The 19710-nt window shown below is 33.6% G+C and overlaps 1 protein-coding gene and 1 long non-coding RNA gene across 2 annotated transcripts in view; one reads left to right on the plus strand and one right to left on the minus strand.

The window, feature by feature from the left end:
- LOC123633226 overlaps positions 1–7777 on the plus strand; it is a 49980-nt gene extending 42203 nt beyond the window's left edge. The window contains exon 4 of the long non-coding RNA XR_006733561.1: positions 7470–7777. This is a non-coding gene — a long non-coding RNA (uncharacterized LOC123633226). The remainder of the gene's footprint in view (positions 1–7469) is intronic.
- Positions 1–19710, minus strand: part of TRDN (triadin) — a 333314-nt gene that overhangs the window by 223241 nt on the left and 90363 nt on the right. Inside the window, exons 6-8 of the mRNA XM_045544289.1 lie at positions 12754–12837; positions 9502–9561; positions 2505–2675 (exon numbers count right to left, since the gene is read on the minus strand). Coding sequence (XP_045400245.1) covers positions 2505–2675; positions 9502–9561; positions 12754–12837 — 315 coding nt within the window. The remainder of the gene's footprint in view (positions 1–2504; positions 2676–9501; positions 9562–12753; positions 12838–19710) is intronic.

Consider the following 19710-nt stretch of genomic DNA (forward strand, 5'->3'; position numbering starts at 1 on the left):
TAATTAAATAATTACCAATAAGTTTGTGCCCCATATAAAAATGTTTTCAAATATATAAAGGACTTATAAGCTCTATTTATTTAAAAAGAAGTATTTAGAAATCTATGTGAAAAGAATGCCTCAAACTTACTAGGTCTAACTTAAGCTAAGCAAATAAATATTCTCTTGCCCAAAGAGGTAACTGACCAATTTTATTGAGTTATCAATACAAGACTCTCAAATTCAAAGCTACCTCACAAATAGCTGTTTAAAAAAAAAACACACTTCATCTTCATTTATCTTGTTTAGTTAAAACCATAATGTAATTAGGTTTTTATTTAAAAAATGCTCTCAAATCTTTGCTTAGTAAAAAAAAAAAATTAACATATTTATGTGTTTTACCAGCTATTAGAGGTTAAATTTTGATTACTAACTTAATGATACATTTATATAATTGATGGTAGCTGTTCTCAGTAGGGAGACTTGCTTTAGCAAATGCATTTATTTAGCTGAGAAAATAACATATGTTTTTTTTTAATCTCTAAATAATATTTCAATATCCTTTTAATAGATAAATAGCTCTTTGTGTAGAAATGAAAATAGTAAATTGAAAATGGATATGGTAAATAATGCTATCTTTAATAAATCAGATTATCAATACAAATAAAATACATTATTTGTGAACTGGAAAATAAATATTATTTAAAAGTGTTCTGCTGATATGTCTTTATCAATAAAATATGGCCCCAAATATTCAAAGACACTAAAAGTGAACATCAAAAATGTGTTCATGTTTCTAGTTGCTAGATAAATATTTTGACATCCACAGATAACTGGCATAAATTTTTACATACTGTATTTACGGGTAAAAATTAGAATATACTTGGTATGTTTTTCACTGGTTTTATGTGATTATTTTCTTTTTGACAAGGCAATCTACAGTGAAAGTATTTTAGGATCTAAATAAACATAATAGGAAGATTAATTTTTCTGTTTTCTATCACAATAAAATATTCCATTCAAAATATTTTCTCTTTGTCGACTACATTGTTTTTTCTACTCAAACTATGTCATAAATGACATAATTTTGAGAGGTAATAATTTTAATATTTTTAATTTTTAAGGTAATACAATCATCTTGAAAAATGGAGAAAACTTTTAGAGCTCTGAAGTTTTAATTTCACTCACATTTTAAAATATTACATTGAAATAAGTGAAAATTACTTAAAAGGTTGGTGAATCACTAAAAGAAAAAAATGTAAAAATAACCTTTTCTCTTCTTTCTTTCCTTTTTAAAATATATTTTTTAAAAATATCTATCTTTTGTCATGTATATCAAAGTTTATAAATAGCACTTGTGAATCAAAGTTTACAAATATTGTGAATTCAGAAGAAAAAAATACAAAGAGTGAGTAAAAATATAAGAGTGGATTACAAATTTCTTGTCTTGTACCTTATAATAAGGAAAAATCATTTTCAGTTTCTCTGTCCAAAGAGCTTACTCAGTAATAAAGTTTTAAGATTTTTTAAACTAAAATCTCATAGAAACCAATTCCTTGCTTTTATTGCTCAGATAAAATTACTCAAAAGTGCTACCAGAGTAAAGGAAACTTTTATTTTGCAACACCCCCAAGAAGCATCATTTATAGGAATAGTCCCTACAGATTAGATCCCTACATTCTACTTGGAAGTCTCGAGATTGTGTAGCAACTTGGAGTCAGGAGTGGATTTAGGGAAGGAAAAATTCAACAAGGGCCAGAGATGTGGTGCAATAAGGCCTTTAGTTGCCCCCTTAAAACTTCACCCCCTTATATTTACATAGCACCATTCCATAAAGAATTTCAGGATTATATTCCTCCTCCATGTAAGTGCTATATTTCTTCAAAGTGGGGATGTAAGTTTGACATCAGTCTTGTTGAAGAGCGCCACAATAAGTCAGATTGAGAGCTTTCTAAAGTCATAAATTTAACAAATGACAACTGGCAACGAATCTTCAAAGTTCTTTTCTCTGTAACATTTTTCCTATTAAATTAAATAAATTTAAAAATTTGATATATATTCCAAATCTTGTGCTCCTGCAGAAGCATCAGGAATGTATGGATAGTCTTCATGATACTTATTTGTATGAGTTGAACAGACAAACCTTAATAAAATCCTTAAGAACTGCTGTCATTTTCCCTGGACAGCTTTTCTCCAAAAAGTATGACACATACGATCTTTATGCCACCTCAATAGAAATCCCACATCTCAAAAATTCAACATTTACTCCAGCTGCTAACTCCATGCCCCTTTTAAAAATACTTCAAAATCCACCTTTAGATATGTGAACACGTTTTAGTATTTTTATAAATAAATATAATTCCCAATGTATTGTATTTCCTTTTAGGTATATTTTACTTATATAAGTCTTCTACCCCTATTTTGCAGTCTGATTTCAGTCTTTTTCCACTTTTAATTTCATTATATCTGCTTCTTGCCCAACATTCTCTTAGAACCTCTGGCAGCCTCCTGCTCTGAATGTTTACCTTTCTGTTCATGCTTTGACACAGCTGCTGTCTCTCTGTCCTCCTTCTCCTTGGATTTAGATGGTGGTTTCTGTACTTCCTTTACTTTTGCAGCTGTTGGCTTCACTTTCTCCTGTTTCCCACCTTTTACTTCCTTTTTAGTCTTTTCTTCAGACTTAGTTTTCTTCTGTTCTGCATAAAGTTAAGAAACATTGGATTATTTTTGTTTATTTGCAACATAATATTTTATCTGTAATTGCTCATTAAGAAAACTTGAAAAAGAAAAAGGAAAGAAAAACAATAGAAAAATAGTGTTCTTTACAGAAATACTTGTGATTTTTAGTATAGTTTTATCATTTATGATGTTCTGTTAAGCTACTAAAAAATAGCTCATTTGCAAATTGTGACTCTTTCTTAATTTGTACATGAAAATACTATTTTTTAGGTAATCAGGAACTTAATATGTCATAAAAGTATTTGTAAGGTGCAGGGGATGTATACACAGGCATGTTTAGTGAAAAACAATGTTCATATCAAAGAGCCCAGTGAGCGAGTCTCTTTTTATAAGGATGGGATCATTTTGCTCCACAACTGAAAAATTTGTAGGGTCATTCAAGAAACTGAAATGCCAACACAATTTTTTAAAAGATAACTATTAGGAATACAAAGGTAGAATCACCTGCACTGGTATTGACTAATAGAAATAAAACAATACAATCCATTAGAGGATAACTGAGAGACACACAGTCTCTAATGATTTGGCTTTAAAGAGATTGAAACAGTGCAGAACTTGGTATATTGGTTCCTGCTTATCTTAATCCAGAGATAATTCTAACATGGTGTTTCATTTTGCTTTTGTTTTTGAGACAAGGTTTCACTCTGTTGCCTAGGCTAGAGTGCAGTGGTGCAATCATAGCTCACTGCAGCCTTGAACTCCTAGGCTCAGACAATCTTCTCGCCTCAGCAACCCAAGTAGCTAGGACTACAGGTGCACATGACCATGCCTGGCTAATTTTTTTACTTTTTATAGAGACGGGGTCTCACTGTGTGTCCCAGGCTGGTCTAGAACTCTAGGGCTCAAGCAATACCCTCTCCTAGGCCTCCCAAAGCTCTGAGATTACTGGCATGAGCCACCACACCAGGCCTCTCTCATGGTTTTTAAAGCACTTAAATATATTCTAGGAGATAGAAAGGGTTATAAATTAGAATATATATGAATTAGAATGCATATATTCTACACATACATATTCTTAATTTCGTATTATACATACTTGAGAACAGGAATCTTGGATGCAGATTAATCAGTCTGTGGATAATTTAATTATTTTTAAAAAGCAATAATAATATAGCACATATTTGTGGAAAATTATTCATACTATATGCCATATATTGGACATTATTTATTGTATGGGACCACACATAATCACTGTGTGTACCCTTTATTGTTACTCATGTAAAGAATTTGATGAGAACAATATAATCAAGTTTCTTGATTTTGGTATACTAAACAATGATTTGAGATTAAGCCAAGATAATATTGGGAAGTCCCATTGAAACAAGAATGAAATTGATAATGCCAGATGCTGGTTAGCTTGCAAAATCAAAATTATTTGTGTTACTACATTTAATGGACTTGACCAACACCTCTCAAAACATTGTTTCTTAGAAACTTTAAGGGTTGGAAGATATTTTTATGATCAAATAAATTTGGAAACACTAAGTTTAACTGGTCTCTTTACCTTGAAATTTCTCAAAGCTAAAATGTATTGAGAATTATCAAGAAAGGAGATTATTCTATACATATTTTACAAAGTTATTTAACCACAAACTTCTCACACAAATATCACCCAAGAACTCTATAAACTTCTAATGTCTTTATGGCTTCTGTGACTATACTCAAGAGATTTTTCTTCTACTTCTCATGAACAATTTCTAAATCTCCTTTTCCGGTTTTTGCTCTTTCCTGCAGCAAACTCATACATTTGTGTAACTGAAACCATCGGCTTTCTGTGGATGACTTTAATAACATTCCAGGACCCCACACCAAAATGTTTATTAGTGTCTGTTTGGAAAGAAAGTTCCGCTGGGATAGCTGATAGCACCTCAAAATCATACAACTCATGTACGTTCACCTAAAAAACCCTTTCAGAGGACCTATCTTGGCTTGGGCTCACAGCTAATGCTCTATGAGTGCTAAGAGCCACACAGTAGTATAATTCTCTGAGGAAATTTCAGTGTGGCATTTAAAACCCTTCCATGTCTGGCGTCATCCCATCCCTCCACTCACAGCATCTTTCCAAAAATTTCTCCTTCCACTAGACTACTTCCTTTTCTTGAATAGCTCATGCATTTTCCATGTGTCAAACATTGTCACACTGCATTCTCTTTATTTTCTATGTTTTCCACATATTTAAATTTATTCATGTTTAAGTCATAGGCAAAAAAATGTCTTTGCCATTGGAATTAATCACTTCTTCCCTGAGCTTCCAATTGCTTGAACTTTTATTAAAGTATATATATTATTCCCTATAATATATATTGTATTACAGATGCTTGTTCACCTATCTTCCCTACCAAACTGAGAGTAAGGTGAGGATAAGAATTTTTATTCATTTTTGTAACACCATAGTGTCTAGCACAATGCTTTTTTTCAGAGAAAACACAGAAGAAATGTATTAGATTAGCAATTTTGATTAAGGAGTGAGTAAATGTTTCACTCTACTCAGATCCTATGTATAATATAGTGATATACGGTTTGCATATGTAAATACATGTTTAGAAATAAACTTGCCAAAACTTGTTAAATTTGCTGTGTTTTTTGTTTATACTTGTGTGTGAAATTATTATTTTTGTTTACCCTAAATGATACTCATCTATTTCTTATAAGTTGCAGCTGATTTACCCTTAGCATCGTACTATGGAATTAAAGATGTGTAAAATTCAGGTCTATTTTTAATGCCATTATAATTTAATGGGCAAAGATGATTTTCTAAGAGGCAGAACTGCTCATTACAAACATTGATTTTTAAGTGTAAAAATAATAAAATTTTCCCTACCTAATTTTAGACATTTTTGAATGACCTTAATTGTTGAAACAGATAACTTTGCCTTGTATTAGAAAAAAATGGGTTGGAACTCAACAATGATGTGGCTATAATAAAGAAAATATCACAAAACTATAGCAATATTCAACTTCTATTATTTTTATCAAACTGGGTAGCTATTCTTAAACTTTGTGCACAATATTTTTCCTGACTTTTCTCAAAATGAATTTAAGTGGCATTTGTACTTAGGAGTTCATTAAGGAATGAAAAAGCAAAAAGTATTGCCATGTTGTATTCAAATCACCCAGTTTTATTTAGGAAGATATTTGATTTGTGATTTTGTGAAATGGAAAACAAGATGGTCTAATTAAAAGAATGATGCCAGCGTATTTGATCCAGTTTTGGAATTAGCACAACCCATTAAGGACTGTGTTAGAATCAAAATGTCTAACACCAAAGTAGAAAAATAGCATTACCCAATAAACATACTAACATATCGTACATTTTTGGAGCTAGGAAATAACAAATTTCATCTCTCATTTATTAAGGAATTACAAACTGCTTAACTTCTCTATGCCTCCCTCAGTTTCTCTGCATTAAAAAACGAATCACCACGGTACCTGCCTCTTCCTCTAGGGAAGCTGTGGACATAAGTAACAATGAACAAAAAAACTCTGAAGCCTGCAAAATAAGTACATAATAATTTCTAATATTAAATCTATAGATGCTGCATTCCTAAAGCTCTTGGAGTTTCCCCAGAACTTACCCAGAGTTACTATATTATACTCATTTTACATATGAAGAATCTAAGGATCAAAAAGCCAGTTGTCAAAGACAGTGCAATTAAATGGGTCAAGAGTAGGTGCCGTAGAACCAGAATGCCTAACTCATTTTCTAACCACACTAAGTTGCTTACTGTTGCTAATATTAACTTGTGAAGACTATACCAAAAATGTATTTTAAGATAAATGAGACCAGATATAAATACAAAGGGACTAAGTGAAAGCAATAAAATGTCTTCCCAAGAGTGATCAGGACAGCATTAATCTCCCCACATCATCAAACACACCAACATCTGCAGATTGTTACTTCCATGTCAGTTAGACACCTGGCCCAACTTGGCTTGCCCCACTCGACTTCTCTTCCCATCATTCTCTTCTTCTTCCCTGTTTTTGTTATTTTGAATGAACTACATAAATAGTCTAGTTTTCCCAGTGGATACAGGGTTCTACCCAGGTACCAGGGCAGACATCGAGAGGTCCACTCTTTCCCCGGAGCAAGTCCTGAAGTGGTCTAACCAATTGCTGCCTTTAAGCAAGCAGTGCTTGAAACAGAGCAAGAAACTTGCTGTTTTCCATAAGAGAGCATCTGGAAATCAAAGGATTTCAGAAGGAGATTCTACTTTAACACTGCATTCCTGTCTTAAATGTCATACAGTATAGTTTATGCCTTTTTTGTCTTATTTTGTTTTCCCAGAAACCACCCATAACACAAAGAGTACTTTTTATAAATTTCCTATTCTTAACATAATACATGCACATATAAAATAAAAAATGAAAATTAAATACATGTATATACAAACACACATATATATGTATGTACATGGGTGTATTTTAAACAAACATATATACATACATATACATGTGTTTATGCATATATATTTTATATACATTATATATATATTTTGCTTATATCTATCTCCTCCAGAAGAATATAAATATGTAAATAGAAAGTATTTATGGCAGTCAGACTGAAGATGGCTCTAATGATTCCTACCTTCCAATATTCATACCTTTTTATAATCCTCTTCCCTTGAATATGGGTTGGCCTAGGAATTTGCTGCTAACCAACAGTGTATGGCAAAGGTGCTTAAAGGTGACTTCCATGAATAGTCTACATAAGATTGTGATTTCTGTCTCACTAAGTTTTTCTCTCTTGTTAGGTTTGATGAAGCCAACCACCACGTTAGTGAGACTCATGTGGCAAGGAACGAAGGATGGCCTCCAGCCAACAGCCAGCAAGGGACTGAAGCCTTCATTTAAACAGCCCTTGAAGAACTGAATCTTGCCAACAACCATGTAAATGAACTTGGAAATGATCCTGCCTCAGTTGAAACTTTGAATGAGAAGGCAGCCCTGGATAACACCTTAGATGTAGCCTTGTGAGACTGTGAAGCCAAGGACTGACATAAGCACTGCCCAGATTCTAGATCCAGAGAAACTGTAAGATAATAAACATGTGTTGATTTAAGCCTCAAAGTCTGTGATAATGTTTTATACAGAAATAAATAACCAATATAGCAATCCATAAAATTTTTTTGAAGGAATAAATGATACTAAACAAACTTTATTTAATTATCATTTTAAAGAATACTAGATGTATACTTCTTTCACCCGTGTTTTCATCTTAATCCAATCATATACTAGTTATGCGACCTGGCCAAATTATTTGCTGTCTCTCCAGATCAGTTTCTTCATATGTTAACCTAGGTAATTAATTTGGATGATCTCTAAAATCCCTACTAGATTTCATATATAGGTGATATGTGATTTTATATATATAAAATGAAAACAAATTATATATACAAAATTTATTTTCATTTGCATTTATGAAACAGAAGAGAATCAAGTAGAATAAACTTGAATTTATTAAATTTAATTTCATCTTGAGACTAAATTCATGCTACCTTCTAGAAAACAAAGTCTCAATTTATAATTCACCCAAATTAACTTCAATAAAATTATATTTGATTATCTCATGGAAAAATTTAATTTAAAAATATATCTGCCTCAAATATCTAATTATTTAATATTGTATAGATAATCAAATTGAATTTTGAAAATACATTTTAATTTTTACCTCAATGTTTAGTGTCTTGAAAATACTGGATAAAGATTTCTAAAATATACTGATCACATGAAACCTATATTTTAAAAGATGAGGAACAAATTTAAATTGAGGAGATAAGATTGAGCTACCAGTTAAAATCCATTTTTCCTATCAATTGGTAGATAAATTTAGAACAGAAAACTTTGTTTACTCAATCTTCTAAAATACAACATATTACAGTAATATTCCAATTAATTGTTTGGTATATTATTAAGATACTTTTGGTTCTCAGAGTCTTAAATTATTGATCAAGGTGTATGCATGACCTTTTCTTTATGATAAAAGCAAATCCTGAATTTGAATCTTCTAAAATCAAACTCAAGGTGTAACACTGGTCAAAAGCTGTGAACTAGATGTGTTAGTTTTCTCTTGCTGTAGTAACAAATTACCACAAACTTGGCTGCTTGAAGTAACACCCATTTATTCTCCCTCAGTGTTCATGATTCAAAAGTCTCACTATGGGTCAACTGGGTTCTCTGCTCAGAGTCTGCAAGACTAAAATCAAGTAGTCAGCAGGGCTGTGTTTCCTACTGGAGGCTCTGGGGGAGAATTGGCTTTCATGTTTATTTAACATGGAGGTAGAATTCATTCCCTTCTCACGTTTTCCATGTGGGCCACTCAATTTTCAAGCCAGCCAAGGGGGACAAATCCGCACACTTCAAATCTCTCTTTCTCTTCTGCCGAATCTCTCTGCTTTTAAAGATTCATAATACTACACTGAGCCTGCCTGGATGATCCAGGACATTCTCCCTGTTTTAGATCAATCATAACTACCTCTGCAAAATCCCTTTTGTCATGTCATGTAACATAGCCGTAGGGAAAACATCAAGGGGTGAAGGTCATGGGAACCCAAATTCTGCCTTTATAAAGTAAAGCTCTTCATTTTCCTCTCATATTTTGAGATTCTATATTATTTTAATAAGTATTTGATTTTACTATTCTTTTAGATAAGAAATTTCAAATATAAGTCCAAATTAATTTTTTATGTAAATAAAATGCCGAATACTTAAAAATATCTAGCTGTTACCCAAAATATAGTCCTTCAAGTAAGAGAATTTAGTTATAGAAATAAAGGGAAAAGTTACCTTTTGTCACTGTCTTTGTTTCTGGTTTTTCTTTTTTCTCAGTTTTTTCCTTGTGAGTTGCTTAAACAGAAAATTTTACATTAGTACACATTTTTAATAGATTTCAAAACCAAGTTTCTTTTGATCTCAGTTTTATAGCCACTGAAATTACGTAATGTTGTGAAGATTTCTTACATTAATGAGCCTAATTCAGAAATAAAGAGTTACGAATGTAATAATAGCTGTATAGAATTCAACGTAAAAGGCTTGGCATTTTAAGACTTAGAAAGCATTTTGAAAGCTAGATCCATCCTGCTTTTATAAGTCATTATTCCAAGTAGATAAAGCTTTCAGGTAGGACAAACTGAGAGGGAAAAATTTTATAAGAATTTGTCAAAAAATATATCATTGTGTCAAAAAGAAGAACTATCTTTAGGATTAATAAAGAGAAATATTTAAATCAGGACTAAGGATTTGATTAAGTATTTCTCAACAGGGGCACAATCGACATTTGGAAAAGAACAATTCCTGGCTGCAAGGGACCATCTTATGCATTGAAAAAATGTTTAACCTTTCTGGTCCCTGCTTAACAAATGCCCTTCATTCCAATGTCATTTTGACAACCAAAAAATTTCCAAACATTCCCTAAGGTTAACACTTTTAGTTGAGAACTAGTAATGGTATATAAAGTCACTCAAAAAAAGATTACTGATTGAGTACTGCTTCTTCACTGAATAGGATTCCACACAATATCGGAAACATTATACTGCCTCATTGTTTAATAAATTAATAAACCAATATAAATTTATTTTAACTTTTATTTATATACTCTGGTAAAGTCCTGTGTCTCCCAATACTGTTAATTAAAGGAGATCTGGGCAGTACAACAGCACATACAGCTTATATTTAAATTTCAAATACATTAAACTGTGTGATTTGGTAGCATCCCAAATCACAACACATTTTTCAACACTTATATATTACATGCTGGAGAATAACGGTGGGAATTAAATAAATTATAAAAAGTTAAGTGATAAAATACAAGATGTAATTAAACAGTTGGTTTCAGGAAGGTGCCAAATTACTGGAGTAAAAAATTAGAGTCCCAAATATTTCCACTTCTCCAACTAAATTGTCAGAACAGTAATGTATATCAGCTTTACTTACATCACAAAAGGAAAAACATGTGCTTGATATATGTATTTTTAAAAACTATTATCTTTAGATACAGTCTATGGATAGTTTCCCCGGAATCTTAAAGAGATGATGTAAGCCTCTTAAAAAGCTTAAAGCATAATGTTCAGTTGAGAACCAAGTGACCCTGACAGATGCAGAGCTGCTGAGAGAGCAGGTGCCTCCTCCTCCAGGGTTTCAGCATCCCCACCACTCGAGCCTGCCCACAGTCACCTCCTTTACCACTTGGGGTTGTGGGTAACAACTTAGACAACGTTAGTAGAAGGAGTCCTATGCCAGACTAAGCAGGGCACAATTCACACAAGGTCACCTGACTACATTGTAATAACCTATCCCTTAAAAAGAAATCCTTTAATTAGCATACAGTAAATAAAAGAGCACTTACAATGTAGCATTTTATTTCTGCTTCTCAATTTGGATACATTTTCTGCAACATTTATAATTTAAGGGTGAAACGGTCTCAATATTTTTAAACAAAAAAACATTTGGCTAATGTGGAGGTTGAAAAAAATCATAAGAAATATCAGAATATTTCCTTTAGTCAGAGTACATAGAACCTGAGGCTAATAATTCTGTAGAATTCAATAGCAGACAAAAAATGGTCACTATTTTCCAAAACAGAGAAAGAAGATGGCTGTATTGAAATTCATGGAAATTTTCACTAAGTTAGCATGAATAAAGTAACAACTATTTAATTCAAATTTTTTAATGTGAATATATAATAAATTACACTGAAGCATGTTTCAACTAATCTGATTCCTAAATGTCATAATATGTTCTACCAAAGTGGAATGTTAAATAAAACAAGAAAACTCAGCAGACTATGCAAACTGTGGATGCATCAATCAGCTGAAATCTAGCTCATATATCCTAGACATGATTGACTCTAAACATCAAAAATTTATTAGAATATTGCCTCACATCATACATTGAAAATAATTTTTGATGAGTTAAAGTTAAACGTAAAATATGAAATAACTTTTTAAAAACTTGGGGAAACTATTAGTGGCTACTGAATTAGTTGTTGAATGAGGGTTCAAAAGCAGAAAGACCACAAGAAAATGCCAGCATATCTAGCCACGTAGAAACTCAAGAATCCAATCACACACGCACATGCATACACTCATACATGGACTCACACATGTACATTTGCACAGACAGAAATCATAACATCAGATGCAAAACAAACTGAGAAAAATATTTGAAACAAGTGTTAGACCAAGGAATATACATACCCAAATGACACACACACGTCATAAGGAGAAATGGGCAATAAGTGTGAACAGTTACACAAGAAGATAATGTACATCACTAAAAGTCACATGTAAATCTTCTCACAAATAAGAAGCAGTTCAAAAATACAGTGGAAGGAAATATTCTCGTTTAAATACTATACAGCTTTTTAAAAAGAATGAGGAAAATATCTATTCACTGACATGAAAAGATTTCTACGATATATTGTTAAATTGTAAAAGTCAAAATATATGACATACTAGATTTTATGTAATAAATAGGGAGAAACGATAATATGTATTATCTACTAAAGATTTAATAAAGCTCTGGAAGGATGCATATAAACGTCACAGGAGTGATTTACTATAAGTACGTGGGGTGAGATAGAATTGAAACCAAGAAGGAGGGAGCAGGATGAGAGGAAGGTTTTCACAATGTACTTTTACATGTTGAGTCATGAGATTGTATTATCTATTCTAAATGAATAAATAAAAATAGAAAATAAAAAACAGTCTAATAGGTAATTAAAATATGCAGGTTAAAATGATGAGATCTGCTTTCTTATCTATCAAATTGATAAGCATTTTCTGAAATAATATCCTCATTGCTAAGTTAGGCTCAAAACTGCCAAAGGAAAAATTGACACAACCTTTCAGGAAAGTAAAGTGGTAACAGATTTCAAGTCTTAAGTATTTTATTCCCCTCAAGCCAGAAATTTCTCTTTTCAGATCCTATCCTAAGGAAATAATTATGACATAATTTTTAAAAAGAAATGAATGGTCAAAATCTGAATGTAAAGAATGGGAAAGAACTTGGTGTGTTCAAACAGTAAGAATTAATCCATACCTTTCTTTTCAGGTTTTTCTTTTTCTTTTACTTTTTCTTTTTCTTTTACTTTTTCTTTTTCTTTTTCTTTTTCTCTGTGTGGAACTGGAACAAAAAAGATAATACTTTTCATTTAAATACAAGGAATAAATAACCAGACAATTGCATGGCCATTCTTGATGTTGAAAACTTATCTGCTACTTTTAGAAATCTTCCATTAACTGCCATGAGATTTTACATAGTTAGAGGTTTAGACTTCAAGATATTTATAGATTTATTTTTTATTTCATATCCAAGTATAATCTAGTACCAAAGCCAGGTCTGATTGCAAAGATAAGAATATCCCTCAGCTTTTCCAAACTTTAATTTAATGAATTATAAAATTTAAAAAAGGTCACATACCAAAGGAGTTCAAGCTCTTTCAATAATACCTTTGTAATATTCCTCTTAGCCATCTTCTTTTATCCAATATTACACTCCCTATCATTTATTTATACAAGAATATAGAGAAAACACTTTTATGAGCTAAAGACTCTGCTAGGGTGGACAGATTCCATCCCTGTCATAATGAAGTCAGCAAGCTAATGGGTGATGGATGCTAAACAAATATTTACAAAGATAGGTACCTGTCGTTATAATTGCTATGAAGAAAATATGGGGGATGACACGTCCATATACAAAAGGGACCTAATGTAGTCTGCATGTTTGGGGAAGGCCCCTTGGCAGAAGCGACATTTAAGAATTAAAAATTAGAAGAAATTAGCCTAGGAACAGAGAGGAAAGACAAAAAAGAAGGAAACTGTTTTAGAAAGTTGAAGCAGAATGTCCATCTTGGGAATATTATTACACCTATTATAATAATGCTTTGACTAATCTTTTGAACCTTTAGATTTAGATTTTTCTCTCTCACAGTAACCTTTCCAACACGACAATCTGGTTATATCATTCACCTGCTTTAAATATTAGCATCCTCCTCATTGCTTAGCATAGTATCTGCCACGTAGTAGGTACTATATCAGATATAAAAATATTTAATTGCTCTAGTGATCTGACATTTGCTTGCCAATCCAATCTCATCTGCCAGGAATTTCTCCTTGAACTTTACATTCCCATTTTAACAAAATGCTTGTAGCTCCACAAGCACACCATGTTCCCTCACAACACCTTTGCATCTCTGCCTGTTTGTGCCTTCTACCTAGAATTCCCACACCCACATTTCTTATTTTCCTTTCTCTGTTCCATGCATTCTTTCATTGTGGTTCTAATGCCTCCTCTTTTGTAAAGTTGTTTTTTTTTTTTTTTTTGGGAATCTCTGCTTATTCCATACACCAATTGCCCTGTATACATAATTCTATTTTAGCAACTAAATAATAACACAACAATTGTTCACATGTCTGACTACCCAGTAGATGAAATCTTTAGAAGCTATGCCATATGATTTTCTTTTTGCATCTCTGGTTCATCATGTGGGGTCGGTCACATAGTAGATTCTTCAAAATACCTTCGTGTGAGTGAAATTCTAAAATGCTATCAGAAGAGCTAGTTTCATCTTCTAGTTAAATTTTGTTTATGAATGATATAGTATAAATGTAATAGGCTCTACTTGCTTCAAATCATTTGAAAGTTTTTTACAATTTATTAAAAATTCTTAAATAATTAAAACAGAAACAGGAGTAAAAAAGTAACTTCGAACACATAGCTATTATTTTTTCTTTCCACATTTAATGGTTCTTTTAGGTGTTTCTGAGCTACTAAGCTCAATATAAGTATCTCACAAAATACAACAAGGAAATCAGCACTCACACTGACTGCAAATGGTTTATTTTGGTTCTTTTAGATCACTAGTAATTAAGCTAAAAACCAAAAGAAAATCTTGGCAAAAACAAAGCCTTTTTTAAAGTTTCTCTAGGGGGAACCAAGTTTGTGTGAGATAAGCTGTGCTTTCAGAGCTCTGATTGGAAAGACCCCCAGGGAACACCTTATCTTTGTCTCTGCCTCTGTAAAGAATGGGACTCACCCACCTCGGACAGCTGGTTGTCCATTTCACTAAAGGATTTTCAGATTGACGTGTGCACAGGTATAAATGGGAGAATTAATGCAAAATCAAAAGAGCAGAGGGGCTGAATTCAGACTCAAATTAGCATATTAATGCCTCATTTCTGTTACCCTGGGGAAGAATCTGGTTCCTCCCAATCGAAGTTTTGATTTACAGACATAGTATTGAATGCTGGAATTTCATTAGACCTCTCAGAAATGGCACCATAACATTGCTTAGTGAAGCAGCTGGACTCATGTGCTCTAGGGACTGTTCAAAATGGCAGACAGCCACCAAGCCTTCTTGGATGGAAACTTCAAACTTTGGCAAGACTGTACTAAAATACCAAGTTTTGAAATGTCTTTCAACACAACAATGCAACAATCAGTAACAGCTTTGGCAATCATTCCAAAATAAAAAATGATTTGCCATAACCGTTGTTTTTGCCTGTGCATCTCTTTGCTTAGAAGCCGTAACCGGGAGTTTTCATACAGAAGAAGAAGAGAAGAGTACCTCCTTGTCACCAGCCCTGTTTGGCAAAGTTATACGTCAGCCAGGACTGTTTTAGCTTAGGATAAAATAAGCTTTTTGCACCTGCTAGAGCTTAATGTGTTTGTCATCCTTATTTACAAGAAACAAAAGTCCCTTTGGTATGCTGATAATTAAAAACAAATGGAATCTACCAGTTGGAATGGCCCTGATGTTTGGCATTGGAGTTGGCATGGCCTTTCTGTTCCTGCACTTGCCCAGACCCTGACCTTTCCCTGACCAGAACATTCAGCTCAACTCAACTCAAGCGCATCTCTCACCCTCCCACATGGCCCTTCTCCAGCACTTCCCAAGCTGCGCTGTCTGCTTTTGCTTTTGACCCTGGAAGCTGCCAGGCAGACTGTGTCTTTTTCTGAAGTATATCAGAGTTCACAGTGTGCCTGACCCTGCTGTTCTTTATGGGGCAAAACACTCCCTAGTGTCAAACAATAGAGGCCATGTTGTCAGAGTTCTTTTCCTGATCTCTCTGCTCTTAGTTCAAAAATCAAAAGGTTTTTTGCCAAAATTTTTAAAATAGTGATTTGTATAGGCTACTACATTCTTCATTTGATGATTAGCAGATAAATTGAATTAACCAAAACTCTAGAATTCACACTTCACATCAGACTACTGCATAGGACTAACCTTGAGTACCTAAACCAAAAGAAATCAGATAGATAAGCAAGTAAGCACGCTATCTTTTCATTATAAAAAGACTATGGGGAGTAAGGTTATATGTAATGGATTTTTCTTTTAATTAATTTCTCTGCTTTTCACGTTTCTAGTGCTTTTTAAATCATAGGTATTAGTACTAAAGTAACGTATGAATTTTAAATAGGTCAACATTTCAAACAGCTTCAATAGAATTCATATACATTCATGTTTTCATTCATCATTTTTCTTTATGAAAGAACATCATACACATCCATTCATCTTAAATTCTTAAAAAACAAATTTCGTTTCAGCCGCTACTAAACAAAAACTCCAGATGTACTCTTGGTTAATGTGTATGTCTGCATGTGTATGTTTCATTCTTTTTGTAACAGATTTGTAGAGTTTCAATTCTGTGCTAAGGCAAAATGGTCTGCATGCTTTTTAAGAGACAATATAAACTCCCATAGAAAAGCATTCTTGAATAAAAAAACTCTACGGCCTTGTCTGTCCCAGGTCCTGTGCAGACTGCAAACTTGTTCTTATGAGCTGAAGTGGGCTGATTGGATTCTCCAAGCACGATATCTAACATCTACCCTTCAATAGTGTGTACATTTCTTCTTTATAGTAAAATTACTTTTAAATATCTATTAAAGCGAAGATTTGGAAAAATTACCCAAAGTTACAAATCTCATCTGATACATATGTATCAAATCATAAAATAGATTTTCTCATTCTAAAATATTAGTTTTATGGTTAAATTTAATTTAATTGTATGGACAATTTCCCCTTCACCTGGGGCTACGTAGACACAGTAAGAACTGCAATCACTTCCTCATAAGTGAACAATCACTACTGGGGCAGTGATACGTAGCTTTGTGTACAGCCTTCTGTTCTCATTTTCTAGGTTTATATTTCACAGCTGCCAGAAAGGAAAAGAAAATATATTTTATACTTTAAGGAGCTACATTTTCTGTCAGCCAATGATTTCAATCCTGCAATCATTTTCCAGAAACTTATGAAGTCCTAAACCAGTAGGTGTTACTGTTCTAAATCATGCTATAAGAAAACATTCCTCTGACTTGGTGCATGTGATATCGTTATGGATTGAGTTATGTCCCCTCAAGATACACTGAAGTCATAACCCCCAGTACCTCAGAATGAGACCTTATTTGGAAGTAGGGTTTTTACAGAGACAGTCAAGTTAAAATCAAGTCATCAGACCGGTCCCTAATCTAATATGCCTGGTGCCCTTAGAAAAAAGGGAAATTCAGACACAGAGGAAGACATGCGCAGAGGGAACACTGAAAAGACAGAGGCACAGGGAGAGCACCGTTTGAAGATGAAGGCAGAAACTGGACAGATTCGTCTACAAGACCGTTTGCCGTCAAACCAGCAGAAGCTAGGAGAGAGTCATGGAACAGATTCTCCCTCACAGCCCGCAGAAGGAACTAATCCTATGGAAACCTTGACTTTGGACTTCTAGCCTCTATAACTGTGAAACAATAAACTTTAGTTATTTTAAGCCACCCAGTTTTGGTACTTGGTTATGGCAGCCCTAGAAAATTAATACTAATATTAATATTAATGCTAATTCTACTAATTAGATTTCTGTTGGGCCCCTTTTACCAAATTTCCACCTGATTCCTTAAGGACTGGTCTCTGACTTAGCTTTTATGTCTTCCATTTTAAGTTCCAAAGTCCCCATCTGAGCCCCAAGCCATTCATTCCTCTAAGGCCCTACCAGAAAACTGCAATCACACCTAGTCAGCAACAGAGACAGCCAGACCTCAAACTGCAGCTCTCCTTCAGGACATCTCTGTAGAGTTCTTAACCACACAGTGGTATAACTGCATATTTACATTTTTGGGTCTATGAATGGGTTAGGTCTTATTTATTTTTGATTTTTTGGTGCCTAGTATGGTGTTTGACATAAAGTAAGTGCTGTGAATAAATTAATGTCTATTATCACCTGATGGTTGTGGTCACTTTTTCCATTTACACTATCTGCCTGCCAGAATACACCTTATTTCCGTCAGCTAACGCACTCTGAAGCAGACCAGACGCCATCTGTCAGCATACATTTCTGCCACGTGAACTTCTTCCGCATTTCTGATATCAGTTCTTCACCTAACACCTGACAATCCAGGTGGATGTAGCAGACACCTACTGTTCTGAGTGCCTAGCAGGCCCTCCTTTTGTCTAGGAGCCTTCTTGGAAAAAAAGTTCTTTTTCTAGTTATATGCTTATCACCGGGTTCTTGTCTTTTCTGGTTCATTCTGTTCTATGAGTAAATTGTCATGCTTAATAGTTAAATAGAAGCCTAAATATTCATTCGGTTATTAAGTATGGAATGTCTGATTTCCTTAAGTACTAAGTTTGACAGTTGATATCTCTGACATTTCACTTTGACAATTTTTTTTTTTATTGTGAAGGTATATTCATGCACATTTTGGCTTGTGATTGCCTTTTAAATAGTTTTTTAGAGCAATTTTTGTGAAACCATGGATAAGTCAAAAATTTATGTTATTTTTGAATATGAGTTCTATCGTGGAACCAATGCAGCGCACACAGCTCAAAATATCAACGAAGTGTTTGGGAAGGATGTGGCTAATGGATGCACAGTACATCAGTGATTTGAGAAGTTCCATTCTGGTAATTTTAATCATGAAAATGAGCCACATGGATGACCTGAGACCAAGGTGGATAATGATGAGCTGAAAGCTGTATTGGAAGTGAATCCATCTCAATCTACATGTGAATTATCAGCAAGGTTTGACATTACTATGCCAACAACATTGGACCATTTGAAATAAATGGGCAAAGTAAAGAAGCTGGATAGATGGGTTCCACATGAATTAAATGAGCATCAGAAGAGAAATCCTCTCAAAGCTTGCCTCTGTTTGCTGTCATGACATAAAGGTGAACCATTTCTACACCGTATTATGTGTGATGAAAATGGATTCTTTTTGACCATCACAAGCATTCAGCACAATGGTTGGATAAAGATGAAGTGCCAAAACACAATCCAAAACCAAATATTCATTAAAAAAACTAATGATGTGTGTTTGGTGGTCCAGCGCTGGTATGATCCACTACAGCTTCATGAAACCTGGTCGGTCAATTACATGAGATGCCTACTGTAACCAATTGGACAAAATGATGAGGATGCTTGTAATTAAGCAGCCAAGATTGGTCAATAGTCGAGACTGGGACCTTTATTGATGACAACTATCACCAGTCTCTGTAATTCTTTATGGTGGGTCTGTATATATCTTTTTATTTAAGACATTTGTGGACAGAGGTGTTTATGACTACAAAGAATCCCCAGACAAAAGACTGCCAGAGGAGAATGGTCAATATTTTTTTTATCACTTAACATGTGACTCTACATCCCACCATGAGTATCCATTCATCTGAAACACTCATGGGCGTAGGTCTTGAGACTGCCTTATATATTAATATATTCACTTCCATCTGGACATTTATTAGTTTTTATAGGTTAAACAGGAATATATTCTAAAACATTAGGCTTTAAATATAGGTGTATTCTTCAAGATCATTTTGACCTACAAAACCTTTCATTTGAAACCATCATCATATGAAATCAGCATTCTTCAAGCTAAATTGTACTAGAGCACTCTGCTTGGTACCCACAACTACTCTATTGTGGTGAATTCATTCCACCTGCTCACCAGGGGCCATTTATACAAATAACAATTTGGTGAATGACATTTGGTAATCCAGGGAAAGTTGAAGTATGG

This window comes from Lemur catta, chromosome 2, assembly GCF_020740605.2.
Source record: "Lemur catta isolate mLemCat1 chromosome 2, mLemCat1.pri, whole genome shotgun sequence".
Classification (NCBI taxonomy): domain Eukaryota; kingdom Metazoa; phylum Chordata; class Mammalia; order Primates; family Lemuridae; genus Lemur; species Lemur catta.